Source organism: Octopus bimaculoides, chromosome 5 (genome assembly GCF_001194135.2).
Source record: "Octopus bimaculoides isolate UCB-OBI-ISO-001 chromosome 5, ASM119413v2, whole genome shotgun sequence".
NCBI classification, from domain to species: domain Eukaryota; kingdom Metazoa; phylum Mollusca; class Cephalopoda; order Octopoda; family Octopodidae; genus Octopus; species Octopus bimaculoides.
The window spans coordinates 54,878,786-54,900,336 of NC_068985.1; the positions used below are offsets into that span (position 1 = coordinate 54,878,786).

Sequence of the window (21,551 nt, forward strand, 5' to 3'; positions counted from 1 at the left end):
TTTCCACCTTCATGATATATATCTAGTGAATAAACAAATGCATGTTGTGAAAGCTTAGTGGCAAAAAAGTTATTAATAATGATCATAGGAAAATTTTAGTGACCTTACTTAATAATTATGACTGAATTAAAAGAGATACCAGATCATCTGTTGCTGGAAAATCAGTGTTGTAATCTGTATTAATGTTCTCTTCTTATTCATGACAGACAATAAATTCATACTTCAACCTAGCAATGCAAATGAAATATATTCCAGTAAAAAAAATTATCTTTGAACCACATAAAACTTAATTACTACTACTGCTATTGTCACTGCTCACACACACAGAGCTGAAGTTGTTTAATTACAAGTGTTCATCTCTAACACAAGTTAGACATACCCAAGATAGATGCTATGAATGAGACCTCGTGTTTAGCTGTAAAGTAGTCAAGAACCAAGGATTCTGCAGTGACCAAAGGAGCAAGAAACATTTTAACTGTAAAGTATTTGATTCAACATTTGAGAGAAGTTCTCTACAGCACTAAAGATGGTGTGTGAATCTGTCTGCCCCCCCCCCCACATACATATGTTATGTTCACATGTATGTACATATATATGAAGTATGTATGTGTATATATATGTGCGCATGTGAATTTCTATAAAGGAAAGATTGACAGTGACTCTAAAGTTTTGGCTTGCTTGCTTTCATTAGACTGTCTGATGAAGGTAAGCAAGTGGAAACTTTGAAGTTACTGTCAACCTTTTCCCTGCAAAAGTTAATAGACATGTCTACAACTAAAAAGTGTCAAATAATCCTTCAGTTTAATATAAATTGTTTTTGTTTTTATATATAATTGAATAGAAGAAAAAAAAGCACTAATACACACAGACACCCATCCTTATACCATTTGACTTCTATTTTTCCATATTTGCATGGATCAGATAGAATTTGTTGAAGTAAATTTTCTGTGGCTGGATGCCCAGTACACATGCATGCACACACACACACACACACACACACTTTATACATGTGTGTGTGTGTTTGTTTAGATGTAAAAACACATACCTATCCTGCAATCGACTTGTATTACACAACTACTATTTAAGAAGCTCAGATTTAAGCCTGGACATCCTTAAAATTCTACTGGTCATTGGTTGAAATGTAACAGAAATGGTTGAAATTGGTCAGTTACCAGTTCTGTAAATGATAGTAGGGAGTGGGGTTGGGTAGTATATTTTGATCCAAACTAAAACCTTTGTGTATTAACCCAAACACACTGCCACACTAAATTATGAGAGAGTGTGCGTGTGTGTGTTGAGTTACCTGTGCCTGAAGATATGTGCATGCAAGGCGGCATGTACCTGTATGCGTAGGTGTATGTACCTGTGCATGTTTGCTTTTTTACTTTGTTCTTTAAAGAAAATATCTGAAAGAAAATTCTGTTTTAGTTGAGAAAAAGAATTGAAATAGTTTTGAAAATATAATTGAGGTTTAGTAACATTAGGTTGAAATGGCATTGTTTTAAACATTAACTAAAATATACTCTGTGTGTGTGTGTGTGTGTGTGTGTGTGTTTGCATATATAGTCAGTAAGGTAGTAGTTGACCTTGTGTGTGTGTGTGCATACGAGAGAGAGAGAGAAAGAGAGAGATGAGAAAATAAAAAAAAAATGAAGGAGGTCATATAGGTTTATTTATAAGAAGAATGAAAAAATGTACAAAATGAAAATAAAGTTTAAAAATCTTTGAGATAAACCAAAAAGTAAACAAAAAAAGAAATAAGGCTGTATAAAGAGAGATAGAGAGAGAGAGAGAGAAAGAGTGAGAGAGTGAGAGAGAGATTTTGTGAGAAACATATAATCTACAGATTCATACAGCTCAGAAGCTCAGAACAAATTTTTTCGTAATGTGTTGAGTCCCCAGATATCCTACGCACTTGTAGTCCATTCACCCCGCCATTCTCATAGACTTCTAGCTCTATTTGAACACCACTGTTCTCTAACTGAAATAGATTCTGAGAACAATGGTAACTGATTTCTGAAGTTTGATTATCTAGTGTACGTTTGATTTCAGACAGAATCTCTTGAGTATTTTTCTTTGTATTTAAAGATATTGTAGATACAGGACTGTGCTGCTGGTGGTGGTGGTGGTGCTGGTCACCACCAGAGAAAAGTTTACCATCACCAACAATGAGAGGTACAGTTTCATAAGATTTATCACTAATTTTGAAGCAATTTTCATTGGAAGGCGACATGTTACTCATAAACGTGTGATTCGCAACAGAACTCACATTGTTTAAACAGTTTTGAGTTGAGAATTCTTGATCAAGGCTTGGGAATAAAGGTTCGTTTTTCAATGAATACGAACACTTATTGTAGGCTTCGATGGGACTAGTTATTGCGTGGTTTCGCCAGTAGCGTGTTTGATTTAACCTGTAGACAGAGTTTGAAGAGTTGATTTGATTTGAACACCAGTTGAACATGTTGGTGTCTTGGTAACATTTCTCCCAGTTTTGTGAATGCAATGAAGACTTGAATGGAATCTGTTCATTGTCCAAATCTTGTTGTATTTTGGTAAGGTTAGTATTGATGTATTTTGGTGCGACATAAGTGGGTTTACAGCTCACAGCAGACGTCACTGAATAAACAGAAGTGGTGTTGGTGCTCGTTGAGAATGAAGTATAGTTGGGAGATACTCTACTGCTTTCTTTGGGGATGTCGAGGTCATTGTCTGAAGACATTACATCTGTGTTTCCATAGGTGTCTGTGATGCTGATTTGGGGTGTCTGAGAAAATTGTCTCTGGTGTAAGTCTTGATGGGATAGTATCTGCGATTCCTGAATTTGCATGTCTTCAGCTGCTGTCTGAGTGTCTGTTGTGTCTTCAAGTATCCGTTGGAGGTTCTGAACTAAATGAGGGGAGTATGACTGTGTAGGTAATGTTTCTGAACTAGTCAATGACCTCATTAACATGTTGTAGTTGGGCTGTGTCCCTGAATTAAATGATATAACACCACTTGTCCCTGTTGGCACACAGTGTTGTTGTAAGTGTAGTCTTTGGAAACGGTTGTTTAGGTTTGCTGGTAAATTGTCTGAACCAGTGGTTGGGGAAGGAAGCGGTGGGGAAGGCACTGGAGAATGGGAAAGACTAGGCATCTGTTGTTGCTGAAATTAAATAAGAAAACAGATTGATAAGCACAAACATGTATAGGCATATATGTCTATAAGTATTCAAAAAACAACACACACCAGATATCTGTGTGTTATTCTGTATTTTAAACAATAAAAAAAAAAATCAGTTTTCTATTAAAAGCACAAAAAAAAAAAAACCCAAAGATTTTATGTGGATGAAATTTTTAGACATCTATATGATTTTACACTCACATGGATAGAGATACACACACATTTCTCTTTCTCTCTCTCATATATATATATATATATATATATGTACACACACACACAACATATCTTTTATCTTTTACTGGTTTCAGTTATTAGACTGAAGTTATGGGGACATACACCAGTACCAGTTGTCAAGCAGTGGTGGGGGATGAACACAGATACATGCACGCATGCACACACATACGATGGGCTTCTTTCAGTTTCTGTCTACCAAATCCACTCACAGGGCTTTGGTTGGCCTGAGGCTATAGTAGAAGACACTTGCCCAAGGGGCCACATAGTGGGACTGAACCCAGAACCATGTGGTTAGGAAGTAAGCTTCTTACCACACAGCCACATGTGCGCCTGCACAAATATACAATATACTTATGATGCTAGATGCACACATGGCATCAGAAGTACATACACTAAAATAAATAAATAAATAAGCCTACCCGCCCAAGTGTCTTTCCTTATTGGTGTAGCCCCAGGTTAGTCTTGATTCATGAGAACTATTATGTAAGATGTTTGATCACTTATCAGTCGATATTTTTCCTACATAGGTACATAATGTTATCTCGAACTATATTATCTCTTGAGAAAGTAGCATGTGGCTTGAAGGAAATTTTGCTATTAAATTTAACAGACCAAATGAACATGTAGAGGCTCCCTACATTGATTCATATATAAGAACAAACATATTGTACACAGTGCTTGTTGTAATAGGGTAAAAGAGGTGATGAAAAGCAGACATATAAATCAAGTACCGAAAGACAGCTACGAAGGTTACAAGTATGTACATAGTACACAAAATAAAACACAAGGAGATAGAAAAGTGAGCAGTAAAAGAGACATAAAGAGGGAATGATGCATACAAAAGTAGCAGAAGAGAGAAATGGTGAACTTCACAGATGAAATATAGAATTAAAATAATAGCATTATGTCAAATTGTACATTTATTCAACCAATTAGTACAGGTAGTGGTGATATATCATTGTGTTGTTGTCAGGAGGGAAAAGGAAGATGTAATGCTTTGAGCAAGTGTGTTGCAGATGAGAGACAAACTTACTTGAATTGATTGCTGCTGTCGGAGATGTAATGTGTGTTGTTGCTGCTGTAACTCAGCTTGTCGCTCACACTCATAGCTATTGACTTGTTTCTGAAATAAACAAACAGATAAGACAATCAAATACATGCACACATAAACACAAATATATGTAAGTGTACGTGTGCACGTATATATATATATATATATATATATATATATGCACACACACACACAACGAGTATATAAGGATAAATTATCCAGTGGGGTACCATGAGCTCTCAGATATAGTCCAGGTTCCACATCAAATAGTAAGAAGCACCAAGGATTGCTTCTTTGCCGAATTATGAAATGCACACAATACAATATGTGTATCTCTCTGCTTACAATGTCATTTCAACATACACAGATTTAAATTCAATAATATACATTTAGTTAAATCTCTCTCTCTCTCCCTCACACACATTCAATCATTCCACATCTGAAATTAAATAAGACTGGATTTAATACTGATTACCTTCTTTTATTTTTTTAATTTCCCAAAGTGTGAAACTGTAGAAATCCTAGATAGTTTCAAAATGTGATTGAAACCAGGTGTTAAATGTTAAACGTTTATAGAACAATGGTTACTGTATATTAAGCTATTTATCATACTGCAGTTGAAAGGATGTGCCTATAACAATTGAATCTCTTGAGAGAAGAAAATCAGAAAGTTTGTCAGAAGTTAGAACTATTACAGTTTCATTGAGGAAATACTTGAATAGAAAATGGTGCAGTTTTAAGGTGAATGATTGTTCTGAAAGAATGAGAATGAGAGGAGGCAAGTGGTACAAAGAAATGTAAATAGGTGGCAGTAACATGAAACCATTAAGTTAAAATGTGTAGAAGCTGTTGTATTAAAAGGAAGAAGAGATGAACTGAAGTGGGAGAAAATATAACAATCAGGTATTTTGGAAATTCAGATTGGTAATTTTAACAGAGGCCAACATTTCTTGAGGCAAATATGGATAAAAACAAAACATGACTTCACAACGGAAATTTATATCTATAGCAAGAAATCTTGATATAAAATCAATTTTAAACAGTGGGGAACACTCGATATTAGATATCATAAGCACCAAATTAAGACATTAAAAGATACAAACCCTGTTTTTATCACATTGCAGAAAACATGAGTTTATTGTATACAGTGCTCAGGTGTGCACTACAACTCATCAGAAAAGGATAAAAGAGGGGACAGAAAGTAGCTATAAGTCATATAAAGACAGACAGCAATGAGAACCAGAAGTACATGTATAGTACACAGAATAAAATATAAAAGGACAGAAAATTGAACAGTAAAAGAGCCACAAAGAGGAAAGGGTTCATAGATGGATATGTAAGGAGTGGTGTTGGTGAATTTCAAGAAGCAAAGAATTTTTGAAGGATGCAGTGTCATGACAGCTAACCACTTATGTGGGTAATTTATTCCATGCTTTGACAATTCTGTGCATGTAAAAATATTTCCCGAAAGTCATGGGTACTGCACTGTTCTATTTTAATTTTGTTTTGTATTTTATAAGCATAACCAAGAGGGGTAGAGGTACTGAATTCAAAGAGGTGGCCAAAGTAGTTGGAAAGATTGTGGATAATCTTCTGGGCTTCTATCAAGTCAGCTACTAGATGTTAGAAAAAAAAAACGACTATGTATTTTGCTTGCTAGAGGACTGTGTCATTGTTACAATACAGTGCCTATCATTCCTATTCCTTAAACAAGGAACAAAAATGTTTTCCTGTTATTTTAACTACTGTTCTAAGCTATTTCTACAATCATCTTATTTGTTGTACTTGGTGTTAATTAGGTAGGTTATTTTACAAATGTCCAACACAGATAGCCATGTGTCTCACCTAGATTTGAAGATTGTAGTAAAAATGATCACCGTGTATATTCATACCCTCTGTCAGTCACTGAATATATTGCATATATTTTGAGCACATTGTTTCTCTGAGCACAGGCACACTAAAATATTGACATCTAGAAGTTGACTTGATAAAAGTCCACATGATTATCCAACAACTGTGGCCAATTTTTTTTAATTCATAGGAAGGGCATCTCTGCTACTCATGGACATGTTCATAAAATCAAAAAAATATTGCAGCACCCAAGAATTCTTCAAAAATTCCAGGATTCTCAAAATTCACCAACATCTGACAGCCTAGGCACCCTTTCCTCTTCATGGCTCTTTTACTGTTCACTTTTCTGTCTTCTTGTGTTTTGTTTGGTGTGCTATTCATAAACTTCTAGCTTTGATTGCTGTCTTTCTTTATTTGACTTCTTGCAACTTTCTGTTCCCTTTTTGTAACCTTTTCTGATGAGTTGCACACTATACAATAAGCTCATTATTATTTAATATGAAAAAATTATAAATGATTATAAATAATTTCTAAGAGTGTTGACAGAAATGGTTATCAAAGTAATCACCAATTTGAGAGAGAAAATACATGCAGGCAGACTGTTATAGTTTTTTTTTTCTGTCTGAGATTAATGTTTGTAATGTATAACATTTACACTAAAACCTTGACCGTTAATCTATAATGAACAAAATTTGTGAATGGAACAAAGTAAATAGTCACCTGTAAATCTTGACATTCTTGCTGTAGTTGCTTCAGACTGTTTTGTGCTTGAATTGGTGAACTACTCAGAGATACAGCAGCATTGTACAGTTTCTCCAAGTGGGATTGGCATTTGTTTGGACTGACAAGAACATCACTGGCACGGCGCAAAGGAGAGTATCGTTCAGTGGGGAAGTGAGGGACAGGATCACATCCTTTACAAGATAAAAACAAAAAGAAATGAAATGAATTTAAAAGAAAAAATATTTTTTCGTGTTAGTATAATAGAAGGTAAATGAGGTGTTGTTATTGTTTACCTCAAATATGTTGAATCTTGATGACCTCTGATGTCACAGGTCAATAACATAAACTATCTCTTTCCCTCTGGAAGGAACTGTATCTGAACAGCAGGATACAACATATAATGTAAATAAAATGAAGAAATCAGAAACTATGGTGTTGGTATGGATTAGACAGGTGGTTCTTATGACATAGAACTATTTCTCCCAGTCTGGTGACAACTCACCTGTTAGAACCAACTTTCTGAAATATAATCTTTCTGATAAAGCTTCCTCCACAATCTCAGTAGTTTCCTGCTCAGTAGATATCATCCTTTCACATTGCATGTCTCACATCACATGTCCATACCACTACCCTGCACAATACATGTCTATATCACCCAACTCAATACCACATGTTTACATCACTCCACATTCATTGTACTACATGTTGATAATTTATCAAAATTTATTTTTACTAACATTTTTGCTATCTTCTCTCTTTTTCCAAGAGGGGTAGCTATGTATCTCCTCTATGGCAACACATCTATTTCTTCCCCTCTATAGCTACCTGACATAAAGCCACCTCCCTCCATACTACTTCTCATCCTTCAGTTGGGGGATCTTGTTTGTGAGTTACTTCATAGGAAGGGCATCCAGCTGCAGAAACCATGCCAAACCAGAAATTGGGGCTTGGTGTAGTCCTCTGGCTCAACAGCTCCATTCAAACGATCCAACCCATGCCAAGTCGGAAAATGGACATTAAATAGTGATGATGATTACTTATTTCCATACATGCTTGTAAGGTTACAGAGTTCACTTAGTAACCATATGATTTCTAGTTCTATCTTACAGTGTGGCACTTTGGGCAAGTGTTTTCTACAATACCCTAAGAATGACCAATGGTTTGAGAGTGAAACTGTTACATGAAACTGTACAGAGTCCCAATGTGAGTGTGTGTGTGTGCGCGCGCATGCGTGTGTGTGAGAATATTTACACTCAATGTCTTAACATGACAGCCGTGAGCTACAAAACACTGATGCTATTTTCACATTGTCAGGTGCTATGTTCCATAAACAAGATATCACATATAAAGCATATTTGACAATTCAAAAATCTTCTTAGAGACCGTTATATACACACATGCTCCTCACATTTGCTATATGCAATACATTTCTTAAAGAAATTAACCCGAGTTTAATACAATGTAAAAAAAAAAATGTTTTACAGTTAAAATCAATCACACATATATATATATATATATATATATATATATACAGTCAATCCAAGGGGCATAACTTCGGTAACCATAGAGAATGTTATCTCCCTTACACCACTAATTGCAAAATTCTTCACAAATTTTTACGAGTAGCTTTGAATTGCCTAAAAACCTTACTGGTTTGTAGCGTCTGATATAACACTTTTTATCTTTTACTTGTTTCAGTCATTGGATTGAGGCTAAGCTGGGAACTGCCTTGAAGGGTTTAGTCGAACAAATCGACCTCAGTACATATTTTTTAAGCCAAGTACTTATACTATTGGTTTCTTTTTGCCAAACTGCTAAGTAACAGAGACATAAACAAACACTGGTTGTCAGGTGGTGGTGGGGACAAACACAAAGACACACATGCATAGATATATATGGAGACACTTCAGGCTTCTTTCAATTTCTGTCTACGAAATCCACTCACAAGGCCTTGGTCGGCCTGGGAGTATGGTAGAAGACACTTGCCCAAGGTACCATGCAGTGGCACTGAACCAGGAATAATTTGGTTTGGTAGTAAACTTATCACAAAGCCAGGCCTGCATGAATATATATGTGTGTGTGTGTGTGTATAAAAGGTTGATATTGTAGAGTATGTTTAAGAATAACAAAAAGGCAATGGGGAGATTAAATGTTGAAAATAGAGTCAAACTTATTATAAAATTCATAATGACTGGGACTTTAAGTTTCACCTAATGGCTTATTTGTCCAGTTCAGTCAGATAAGCCATCAAACAAAACCTAGTCTCAATCAAGAGAAATTTTATAACACTAGATTACCTGTGACCCGTTGGGTCACTGACGGTTCAGGTTATAAAATATTGAAGCTGATTTCAACATTGCATTGAAATGGAAGTTAATTTTATGATGATTCAGTTAAATATTTCATTTTACAAGTTCATGTTTAAGGTTTTTTTTTGATTATTTACAGCATCTAATAGAAATAGAACATGTGGGATAAACTTGAACTCCAGTAACAGCATTTATTTATGGCATATGTGTACACTTCTACAAAAATGCAAAAGGAATTGTTATATAATGTAAACATAAAATTAATGTAAACAATTTTCACAGTATTATATATTCCCATTTCAGGGTTATGTTACTTTTGGAGTATTTTCCCATGATGCGCCGTTTTCGCTATTTATGAAAGTACCCCCCAAAAAACTGCATATCTTGGGAATCCGTGGTCTGATTTACATGAAACTTGTTTTAATCCATTTGTATTCACATTTCAGGGATACCTTACTTTCAGAGTATTTTCCCATTATGCGCTGGTTTGGTTGTATTAAATTACAAACAAGCACGCACCTAAGCGGATCCATCACAGAGTTTTAGTAGTATAGAGATAATACATACAATCTTTGTAGTTATGTTTCACCATGAGACCATTGGCTGACCCTCTCAAAGGGAACAAACTAAATATCTCAAAGCATTTTCTTCACTGTGAAGAGTAAGAGATTTACATATATCTCAGTTGAGTAAACTGAAAGGAAATAAAGAAATGTACTCTTTTGATTAAGGACTTCCATCTACCATCTATATATACCATCAGAGTTGTCTGACACTTCAATAATTTAACTCTGATGGCTTAGTACTAATTATAGACCAAATTAGTGACCTACCTGTAGTGGTTTCAGCCCGATGTAGGCTACTTCGTCGAATTGTCCTTGCAGAAGGCAAAGTCAGTTTCTTCTGGAGGTCATCACGAATTTCTTGCACAGGGCTCGCCATGGCAACAGTATGGCGTTTACACATCCCACGACTATTCATGTAGCTGAAATGAAATATACAACAGTAAAACAAGGAGGTTGAGGAGAATCACAGTGAAAACTAATATTGAAAACCTGAATAGATGTCTTCATATTCAACGTAAGGTCCACTACAATACCACTCCACTACAATACCATCATGCCGCTTTTCTAAATTACCATTATATCATCTCTCTAAAATACCATCTTACCACTCCATACAATACCATCATACTACTCCACTGCAATGTCACCTTAACAAATGAATACCACTCAACACCACAAATCATGTTTTAGATGCTACCACTATGATGCCACACCATCAAATACCATCCTTATAATGTAACAAACCAATGTTACACAATGGCACCATCTATGCTAACAATACCATCAGAGTAACATTTGCTTGTGATGTAGTAATTACAACTTACCTGAGGACAGCTTCGTTATCAGGTTCTTGATCAGAATTACCTTCGTCAGCTCCCCCATTGCTGTCAACAACAGGATGAGACAGCAATGGTACAGGAAGTGAAAGAACAGCCGGAGATGTAGATGAGGGAGTCTGAAAGCAGAGAAAAGTTGATGTTAGCTGCAAACAACAACATTCAACAATAATTTGCACATGCTGGATAGGTCTGCAAATTAAGTCATTTGCAGAAAAAAAAACTGAATAAATACCTTTACATGTTTAACTTATTTACTCAAGAAGTCAGAGAGCAGACAGAGTAACAGGTAAAATAAAATGTAAAGGTGAAATTATTTGTAGTGATAAGCCAGTAGTCAGAGAATGTCAAGAATTATAATAACTCAACAGTTCAGTTGCTATTAGTGGGAGTGTTCAATAAGCCATTAGGTTAAATATTAGAGACCTCAAACTGTTGACTGATATGTTGTTACCAGCACTTCTTTTAAACAGATGGTGGCAGTTTATGTTGACTGTTAGCTGATTGAGGAACATTTTTGTTTGCTTACATGCCTGTTTTTTCCGTGTTAATATGGCTTGGATGAATGTTATTATTGAAGCATTAGTTTACAGTCACATGCTTTTCCTGTCACAAACCATTACCTATTTTACTAGCAAAGGATCTCCTACCTCACAAGTCTTCACATGTGTAAAGCTAGTGAATGATTTATTAACAGGAGAAATGACAATATCACTGCTTGTAGCTTGTGATATTTGTGGAGAAGTGCAAACATAAACAAACAAAGGCAGACACACATGTACATATGTATGTACATACATGTATATTTATAATAATGAGTATAGTGTTCAAGTTCACTATAACTTATCAGAGAAAGTTAAAGAAGCGACAGAAAGCAACCAGAAAGAGACTAATGGAAGTTAGAAGTACATGCACAATACAGAAAATAACACAAAACGACAAAAGTGAACAGTAAAAGAGCCATGTACGACAGGCTTGTTTCAGGTTTCATCTACCAAGTCTACAAACAGCTTTGTGTGACCCAAGGCTATAATAGAAGATACTTGTACTGAATACTGTGCACTGAAACAGAACCTGAAACAACATGGTTCGGAAGTGGTATTCTTAACCACACAGCCATGCTTGCACCTATTAGAGATATATTTGGAATAAACATCTCACATACAAAATCATCAACACCTTAACTATTTCTTACTTGATAAACTTCTTTCATTTAGAAATCAATTAAAGCATTATCTGGCGAAATCAGGCAAGATATATGAAACAAGTTTTAACCAAAAAATATTGAACATCATATCAGTAGGGTTTATATTCTTAAGCCTTTAGCATTGAAATTACTGTCAAATGTAACACATATTTATTCATATTGTTTTGAATTAACCTTGCGTTACCTTGTAGCTTTGAAATTTCAGTGATGTGATCGTTTATGTTTTGAATGACAATGCCAGGAAGGTGTGAAAGGCTAGATACGGCCAGTTTTAATATGGAACAGGTAGAATATTCTGGATCAGTTATGGCTGGTTTAAATGCTAAAGGGTTAATCAATGATTGATTTTTAAAAGGAATTAAAAGCTGAACTTGAACCCCTGTTCTGTTAAAGGGCAACCCAAATACAGAGGAACTACAGCCAGAGACATTCTAGACATGGCCATTTCAACTTATTTTCAGACACTGTATTTAGGAGTACATTATGCAATATTTTCTTTCTTAAGATGCTAGGCTGTGAATTTGCTACTGTTTATAGCAGAGCAAGCAACCACACACAGGGTCAGGTGCCCTTGTTGGCTATAAGGATCAAAGAGTACAAAATTGATAGAGTGACAGACATAATTCCCCATGGTAGTTGTGTCCCCTATTAAATTATCAGTTAATATTCTACTGCGATTGATGCTTCTCATTCATCCTTTGTCAGGTCAATAAAATACAAATGTTAATTTGAAACAATTATTTGAAAGCAAGCTTAAGCACAACAGTGGAACATTTACTGATGGAGGGAGGCAGAAACTCAATGCTGGAAGCAGAGTCCAATTTAGTGTAAAGTTTGGGGACTTTACAATAAAATTAATTTTTTAAAAATCCATATCAATCAGAGTATTGGGATTTGATTAATCATTTGTACCCACCACCAAATTTTCTCACCTTGTACTAATGTTTGAAATCAAGATGTAAAACTTTCCCCACTAATCATTCACAAGTAATCCAGTGTATACAGTGAGAAGGGGATGGTAAAGTCATTATGACATCTATTGAATATTTGAACAGACACAATAAATTCTTCAAAATCACTAACTCATCTTCCATGTATTTCTCTGTTACAACTACATTGGAATTACTTGGACCGCTGATCAACTTCAGAGTTAATCCCCACTTCCTCTCTGTCTGTCTGTCTGTCTCTCTCTATATATATATGCATGTGTAGGTACAGGCATGGCTGTGTGGTTGAGAAGTTTGCTTTCAAACCATGTGGTTTTGGGTTCACTGTGTAGTACCTTGGGCCAGTGTCTACCACTACAGCATTGGGCCAAACAAAGCTTTGAGAATGGATTTGGTAGTAGGAAACAGAAATCTTGTTTATGTGTGTGTGTATAACCTTGTTCCTTGTTTTACTGCCACCTCAGATACTTTGGGGCCAAGGGACATAACTCTTGATAAATCCCTTGTCGTTAGTCTCTTGTAACTTTCATTTTTCTTCACAGCACCCACAAACTGGATATGACATTTTTTTACACCTCCATTAACCTAGAGCAGTTGCCATGTTTTTTTCATATATGCCACCTCTGAAGAGCATGTGGTGTTAGTTAATCACCCTGTTATCTAATATCCAGTAAAAAAACTGATTGGTAAGATCAACTGAAATGGATCTGTAATACTCCATACTTTGATTAATATGTATGTGTGTGTCATTACCTTTTCATCACATGGTAGTTGTAAATGAGTGGAGGTGCAATGGCCCAGTGGTTAGGGCAGCGGACTCGCGGTCATAGGATCGTGGTTTCGATTCCCAGCCCGGGCGTTGTGAGTGTTTCACGCTGAATATCCTTGAGAACTACGTTAAGGGTACACGTGTCTGTGGAGTGCTCAGCCACTTGCATTTTAATTTCACGAGCAGGCTGTTCCGTTGATTGGATCAACTGGAACCCTCGACGTCGTAAGTGACGGAGTGCCAACACACACACAGTTGTAAATGAGCATCACCGTCATACCAGCAGCGTCCATTTCCAATATGTGGAAACATGTCTGACCATGAGCAAATATCTTTCTTAAGAACATGTGAAGGTTGGTGACAGGAGGGTATCCAACAATAGAAAATCTGCTTCAATGAATTTTGTCTGACCCACACAAGTATTGTTAAGTGGAAGTTACCATGATTAGGGTACACCTTCTTTTGGCTTTATTAGAACTCACGATGTTTCTAGTTACATAGTTTCAATGTATTTAACAGTGGCTAAGTGGTTAAATATATTTTCCAAAAATTTATTTATGAAGAAGGGGAGTGAGTCCATGGTGATTACAGTCACCCTGAGACTGTTGACATTGGTAAGATTGATGTTTAATGAGAATATCTGTAAGGTTGAAGACAATGGTCATTAGGGAATTTGAAGAGGAATTTGTATTCTGGGGAGGAAGGATTGGATGAAAGTAGTTATTGTGGGATTTGTGGGTGCAAGACAGTAAGGGTGACAGGAAGAGGAGCAGTGGCTGTTGTAGCAAAGATAGAAGTAAAGACACTGTAGTATGTTAGTAGGGGGTCAGAAGTACTGTGTTCAATACCCGCCTAGGTATATATATATATATATATATATATATATATATATATACATACATATATATATATATAAATACAGAGACACCTGATAACAATTTAAATGTGTAACAATCAAAACAAAGATGAGAAATAAGATCAATAATCTGTAGAAGGTTCAGTTGTCATAGTTGAGTGGTAGACTTAATAAATCTCCCAGTCTAACACCATCATCTGACACCTTGGGTGCCTTTAACAAAGTCCACTGTATTATAAGCATTCAGGCCAGACCTCTGCTTTGAAGATACTTTTACCCCTTCCCTCCTCACTAAAAAATAAGAATCAAAGAAATACAGAGAATTAACCGACTCTTTTGGTACTAATCTGTCTGGGCTTGCTCCTAGTACTATAATATTAACTTCCTGTTTGAAAGTAATAAGAAAATGAGATGACAAAGGAATAAACAATTATCGTATGTATCTGATTGGCTTACAGCTGTTTCTGCTATAAGATGCAGTGGACTCATAGTTGTGATCTAAATTAAAACGTTTCATTAACATCTCAAGTTAATTTACATTTCAAACACCAGCTCAATAATGACAAAGTTATTTCATACTAAACTCTTCCTTATTTCTTAACTTAATTGAAATAAAGCCTGTGTATTCCAACAGAAATATGATAATGAAAGTTTTAACCCTTTCGTTACTGTATTTATTTTCAGATGATCTGTGTTTCTTTCAATTACTTTAAATATAACAAAGAATTTAGTAAAATAACTTAGTTATCATTCAGCTAGTGTTAGGAACATAAATTGTGACTAAGGTTTGTGGAAGATTTTAATTCAAAACTTATGAAAGCAAGACATTTGTACTCAGAGCCAGAGCCAGTTTCAGCCAGGTTGGTAATGAAAGGGTTAAAGACAGTTATGATTACATGAACGATGCTTATCTTAACACTTCGACTCAGCTAACAACACATTTGTTCCACTCACAATAACTAATCAAAGGTTGAGATAATAAACGTACTGTGCAAAGACCATCTTTACTGTTGAACTGTGATTGCTGTTGAAAATATCGCTGGAAGCAGTGAATATTAGCACCACCATCAGATGCACGTCGACAGAAGTTGGAAGAACCTTGAAAAAGAATCAATTACAAATCATTAATCAACTGTTTAAACCAATAACTGAACTTTCAATGATTACTCAACGATAAACAACTAGAAAGGATTTCTTTTTAGAATAATAATATTCTCTAAAAGACTGCTGTTGCTGATGTTACTGATGACAATGTTAATGTGGCTAATGTTGCTGTTGTTGTTGATGTTATGTGGAGGCGCAATGGCCTAGTGGTTAGGGCAGCGGTCTCTCGGTCATAGGATCACGGTTTCGATTCCCAGACCGGGCGTTGTCTGTGTTTATTGAGCGAAAACACCTAAAGCTCCATGAGGCTCCGGCAGGGGATGGTGGCAAAGCCTGCTGTACTCTTTCACCACAACTTTCTCTCACTCTTACTTCCTGTTTCTGTTGTGCCTGTAATTCAAAGGGTCAGCCTTGTCACACTGTGTCACGCTGAATATCCCCGAGAACTACGTTAAGGGTACACGTGTCTGTGGAGTGCTCAGCCACTTGCACGTTAATTTCACGAGCAGGCTGTTCTGTTGATTGGATCAACTGGAAACCTCGACGTCGTGAGCGACGGAGTGCCAACAACATGTTGATGTTAATGCTACTATTGTGTTACATTCATGTTGTTGTTGATATTGTTAATGTTGCTGTTGCTGGTGGTATGAAAGCTATTCTTGATGCTTTTGATATTATTGTTGATGTTGATATTGTTGTTGATGCTGTACTTCTTGAAGATGTTACTGATGCTGCTGTTGTAACTTAGTCCCAAAGAAACCAACAAATACAATAAGATGGCCTAAAGTTAGAGGCTACAGTTGTGTCTGCTGTCCAACAATGGACATTTCTAAGAAGTTCCTTTGTAATAAAGTAAACAAACAAGAACTCTTTGCCTCTTTATGTAACATCAAAGAATTAAAGAACAACTAAAGATCTTTAAAACATTGATAAGATCTAACACAAATTTATTCATTAATTCACATAGTGATCTACCTGGTGTGTCTGTGTGTTTAGACACTGCAGTTGCATCACTGTGTAAACCAATGAAAGACCAAGTGGCAAAGTGTATGCTTGTCTCGTTGTGTGTGATAGTGAAGACTGCACTAAACAGAGTATTTCACTTACTTTCAATTACCACAAGAAATACATCTAAACTATTGTATTATTATATTATCATATATTGTGAAAGCCTTTAACCATTGTAACACAATTTCTATCCCAAACAAAAAAAAAATCTCAAGTATCAAAATTGTGTTTTAAGTATCATGCTGGATGTATCACGTGTGTTGTGCCATATGTGATGCATTATATTTGATGCATCATGTCTGATGTATCATGCTTGATGCATTATGTCTGATGTATCATGCTTCAAGTACTATAATGTATTATGTGTCATGAAATACATCATGCTTGATTTAAAATGAAACAAAAAATTCAAAGTTTATGATAACGGAACCACAACGAAGGTATTTTAAAAGATAATGATTGGTGTGAACACTGGAAGGTTGCTCCCTCAAATGCATAGGAGATTAAGGTGTACTATGTATTAATAACAGTAACAATGAGAGTACTCAATACCTTTGCGGGAACTGCCGAGCATCACCTGTTTCTCAGTTAAGAAATATTTTTACTCCAGAGGTCTTCCAAAGCACAGTAACCAGTCGGAATGTCAACATTAGCTCAAGTTGTGAAAGGCGTGGAATATATATAAACGTTAATGCACATTTGTGCACACACAAACATGCGCATGCACTCACACATTATATATTTCCTGCAGTTTCCTTCACATATCATTGGTTAGCCCAAAGCTACAGCAGAAGACATTTATCTAAGGTGCCATGTAGTGGGAATGAACCTGAGACTAGTTGGTTGGGAAGTGAACTTCTTAACTCTACCTCTACTTATATCTATCTATCTGTATATATGTGTGTATGTGTGTAATGAATACACACACAGATAGGTATATAGATGGAGTAAAAAAAAAGATGCAGAAGAAGATAGATAACTGTGGCTGGAATGTTACTGAACTAAATGGCAAAAATCCACCTTAGGATGTACCTTATGATAATTCATGGTATGTTGTAAGTCATAAGATGCAATAAAGAAAGCAAATGCAATAAAATAAAACATGAGTTACAAATATTTATTGACAATTACTCTGGTTACGTGAGACACAGGAGACAGGAATAATGATGTACCTGGGCCAAGAATGGGGGGAGGCAAGAGTAGGTTTTGATCACGTTGTAAAGTTGTTGGAGATGCTGGCAGTTCGTTATGTAGCAACTGTGGAACATTCTGTGGAAGGTTGGTATTTGGTAGTGGTGCTCCAAATGGCATCAAATAATTCTGTTGAGGAGGCATTGCTATGATTGGTTGATGATTCGCTAGTTTCACTCGGACATCTTCCAAAACTTCATGCCGTGCATCTCCCACACCGACCGTATGTCGACGCATGGCCAGGTAGCGGGCCAATGCTTCTGGAGAAGGCTCTTCACTGTCAGAGTCAGATTGTTGAGAAGTTGCATCCGACTGAAACAAACAAACAATCAACTATTATTCCAAATAAAATTTCATTGTTATGATAGACTTATGGTAGCCATTATGTTTATTCCACAGTGTCAGTGACCAGAATGTAGATGTATGATGACATACTTAGACACTTAATTGTAGATGTATAACATCAAATTATAACATTTTGTAGTAGCTGCATGATCACAAATTTTCAACATTTATTATAGATGTATGACAAGAGACTTTGATGCTATACTATAGATGTATGACAAGAGACTTTGAAGCTATACTGTAGATATATGACAACAGACTGATGCTATACTGTAGATGTATGACAGCAGACTGACACTTTATAGTATATGATACAATTATAAAATTAAGCAAAAGGGAATATAATAGTGTATGTGTGTGTGAGTGTATGTTCATGTGGTTAACATTACCATAATGTAAGTAATTTCAACACATGGTCTCTGATTAAGTGGTTTTTGCAAACAAGTTACAAATCCAAAATTCAAAATAAATTGTTTCCAAGAATTTGAAAGATTAAAATGAAAAAAGTCAAGTGTCTTTGGGAAAAATGAAGTTAATGAACTTACATCAGGAATTTGTGCTGGGTCAGTAAAGTAAGTTAACTGCGGAAGAGCTGCCAGAGTTGATGGTGCCAAGTGTGTCGGTGTAGGTTTGTCTAGAACCTCTACAGGTACTTCTACACGTTCAACTGGAAAGAAGAAAAGTAATGAAAGAATTTGAAAACCAAATAATTCACAAAGACCAATATATTGTTATGAATTACATAAATCTATGCAAAATCTCTTAGATAAATTCTAATTTATTATAATAGGTACAAGTATGGTTGTGTGGATACTGTCAGCTGGTGTCATGTGTTATAACTGATTAACTAATATCTTGTCAGTGAAAACAGGTAGATGGAAACTGAAGAAGCCAGCTGTGTATGTGCGTGTGTGCATGTATGTGTGTGCATGTATGTGTGTAAATATATATAAACATATATGTGCGTGTATATATATATATATATATATATATATATATATATACATTTATATATACACACACATGCACATAATGCAGTGAAAGTCTCTCACATTTGTTTTGTTTTTAGCTAGCAAGGGTTGAGGGCATATCACAACCAGCCTCGAAAATTGTTGCTGCTGCTCCTACTACTGCTGCCACCACCACCACCACCACCACTACCACATGCGCTTGTATGTGTGTGTGTGTATATACACAGAAGTAATAATAATAATAATAAGTAATATTTACCCCCACTTAAACATGGTAGATACCAAAGAAACTCTCAATATGAGAGTTCCTCTCATGGTACAAACAAGAGTGCATTTTGCACTCTTATTTATATTGCTAGTGGAGAGATTAGTTGTCACCACCTCCGGTGCTGAGACCACAATATCATGTGATTTTGACCGTCCTTAATCCTTTCAATGATGGATGCTCAAGTACTAGTACTGCCTCTATCACTAATATATATATATATATATATATATATATATATATCAATAATAATAATAATAATGATAAGGATTATTATGAGGTAGCATAGCATTACCTTGAATTCCTTTTTATATATATACAGATTCAAATAGACCTACACATGTTTCTACTGCATCAATTAGTAACCATTGCAATTTCAATCCTACTATAATACCGATGCAGTTTCTTCAGGGTCTTCACTTTAATATCCTTTGATTTAACTGTTTAAAGTTTCTCGTTTATTTACTCTGCATTGTATGATGTGGAGTCATTTGTTAATTTAGACATGAACTATCTTCAATTCAAGTTTTGATTTGATAAGCACTTAAAGTCAATTATTTCAAAACATTCTCTTGTCTAAATGTTTATTACTCATTTATATTGAGCAAAGGTAAATTTCTTCATATGCAAGCATCTCAAAGCTTGTTCTAGTCTAGAATTTATTATATTACCCTTAGATGTAGGTAGTGTTACTGCTGCACTCTGTGTACACACACACACACACACACACACACACACACACACACACACATACACAAATATATGTATGTATCACAAAATATCACAAAATGCTTTGTGATATTTCTTTTGGCTTTTCAATGTTCTGAGTTTAAATCCTGCTGATATCATCTTTACCTTTCACACATTCAGGGTTGATAAAATTATGTACCAATCATGTACTGTAGATTGATATTGTCAATTATTTCCTTCTGCTCAAATTTTTGGCCTTGTGCTGATGTAGAAAATAATTATTTACAGTGATTTAAAAATTTAATTTTTAATTTAATTAAATACCTATTTTTCTCTTATTTAAACCAACAATGTTTTAAGTTAATTTTCAAAGCATAACAAAATATAACAGATGGCAATTTGTATGTATCTTTTATTTTTTTATTTCAGTCAATGGACTATGGTCATACTGGGGCACCATCTTCAAGGACTTTAGTTGAATAAATCAATTTCGTTTTCTTTTTAAAGTCTGGTAATTATTCTATTGGTCTGTTTTGGTGAACTGATAAGTTATGAGGATGTAAACAAACCAACACTGGTTGTCAAGCAGTGGCTGTAGGCAAACACAATAGACTTCTTTCAGTTTCCATCTATCAAATCCACTCACAAGACTTTGGTAAGCCCAGAGTTATAGTAGAAGATACTTGCCCAAGGTGTTGTACAGTGGGACTGAACCTGGGACCATGTGGTCAAGAAGCAAACTTATTAATAGACAGTCAAGCCTGCACTGTCAGTAATTAGAAAACTGATTACGGGTTGTGTGTTTATATGTTTATAACACACCCAACTCAACACAAGCTTATACATTTTCTATGTAGATAGATTAATACTCTATACCTATAACCTTCAAAGACGGTGTGTGTATGTATTTATATATATGAAGACAACTGGAGATAAGCTGCTCAAACACTTTGTCAGGGCCGCCGATCTTCATCCATTTGTGATTGATTGGAGCCTAGTGCAGCCATCTGGCTCATCAGTCCTCAGTCAAACCATCCGACTCATGCCAGCATGGAAAGCGGATGCTAAACGATTATTATGATAATGATGATGATGATATTTTGTGAGGGTACATGGCCTAGTGGTTTTGGTGTTACACTCATAATCGCAAAATTGTGGTTTCAATTCCTGGACCATGCTGTGTTTTGTTCTTGAGCTAAACTCATGTGGTTCTGTGATCACTTCAACATCTGGCATGTAGTACACACTGTACCAGTTCATGCAATACTGATTTAATGGAGATATTGAACCAACATGCAGCACAAATATTTGATCACTATAAACAAATCATCAGTGCAAGTTGTTCAGTAAGAAATTGCAGAAGTCTTTCTCGGATTATGAGAGACTACCATCAATATGTGTGTGTGTGTGAGAGAGAGAGAGAGAGAGAGAAAAAGAGAGAGAGAGATAGAGAGAGAGAGAGAGAGAG

At 35.6% G+C, this 21,551-nt stretch overlaps 1 protein-coding gene across 1 annotated transcript in view; it reads right to left on the reverse strand.

The window, feature by feature from the left end:
• Nucleotides 1-1,650: 1,650 nt before the first annotated feature.
• The window catches only part of LOC106878883 (serine/threonine-protein kinase SIK3), a 104,569-nt gene continuing 84,668 nt past the window's right edge, over nt 1,651-21,551 (reverse strand). Inside the window, exons 8-15 of the mRNA XM_014928227.2 lie at nt 18,703-18,824; nt 17,794-18,124; nt 15,498-15,607; nt 10,719-10,849; nt 10,162-10,313; nt 7,017-7,210; nt 4,428-4,517; nt 1,651-3,142 (exon numbers count right to left, since the gene is read on the reverse strand). Coding sequence (XP_014783713.1) covers nt 1,841-3,142; nt 4,428-4,517; nt 7,017-7,210; nt 10,162-10,313; nt 10,719-10,849; nt 15,498-15,607; nt 17,794-18,124; nt 18,703-18,824 — 2,432 coding nt within the window. The 3' untranslated portion in view covers nt 1,651-1,840. The remainder of the gene's footprint in view (nt 3,143-4,427; nt 4,518-7,016; nt 7,211-10,161; nt 10,314-10,718; nt 10,850-15,497; nt 15,608-17,793; nt 18,125-18,702; nt 18,825-21,551) is intronic.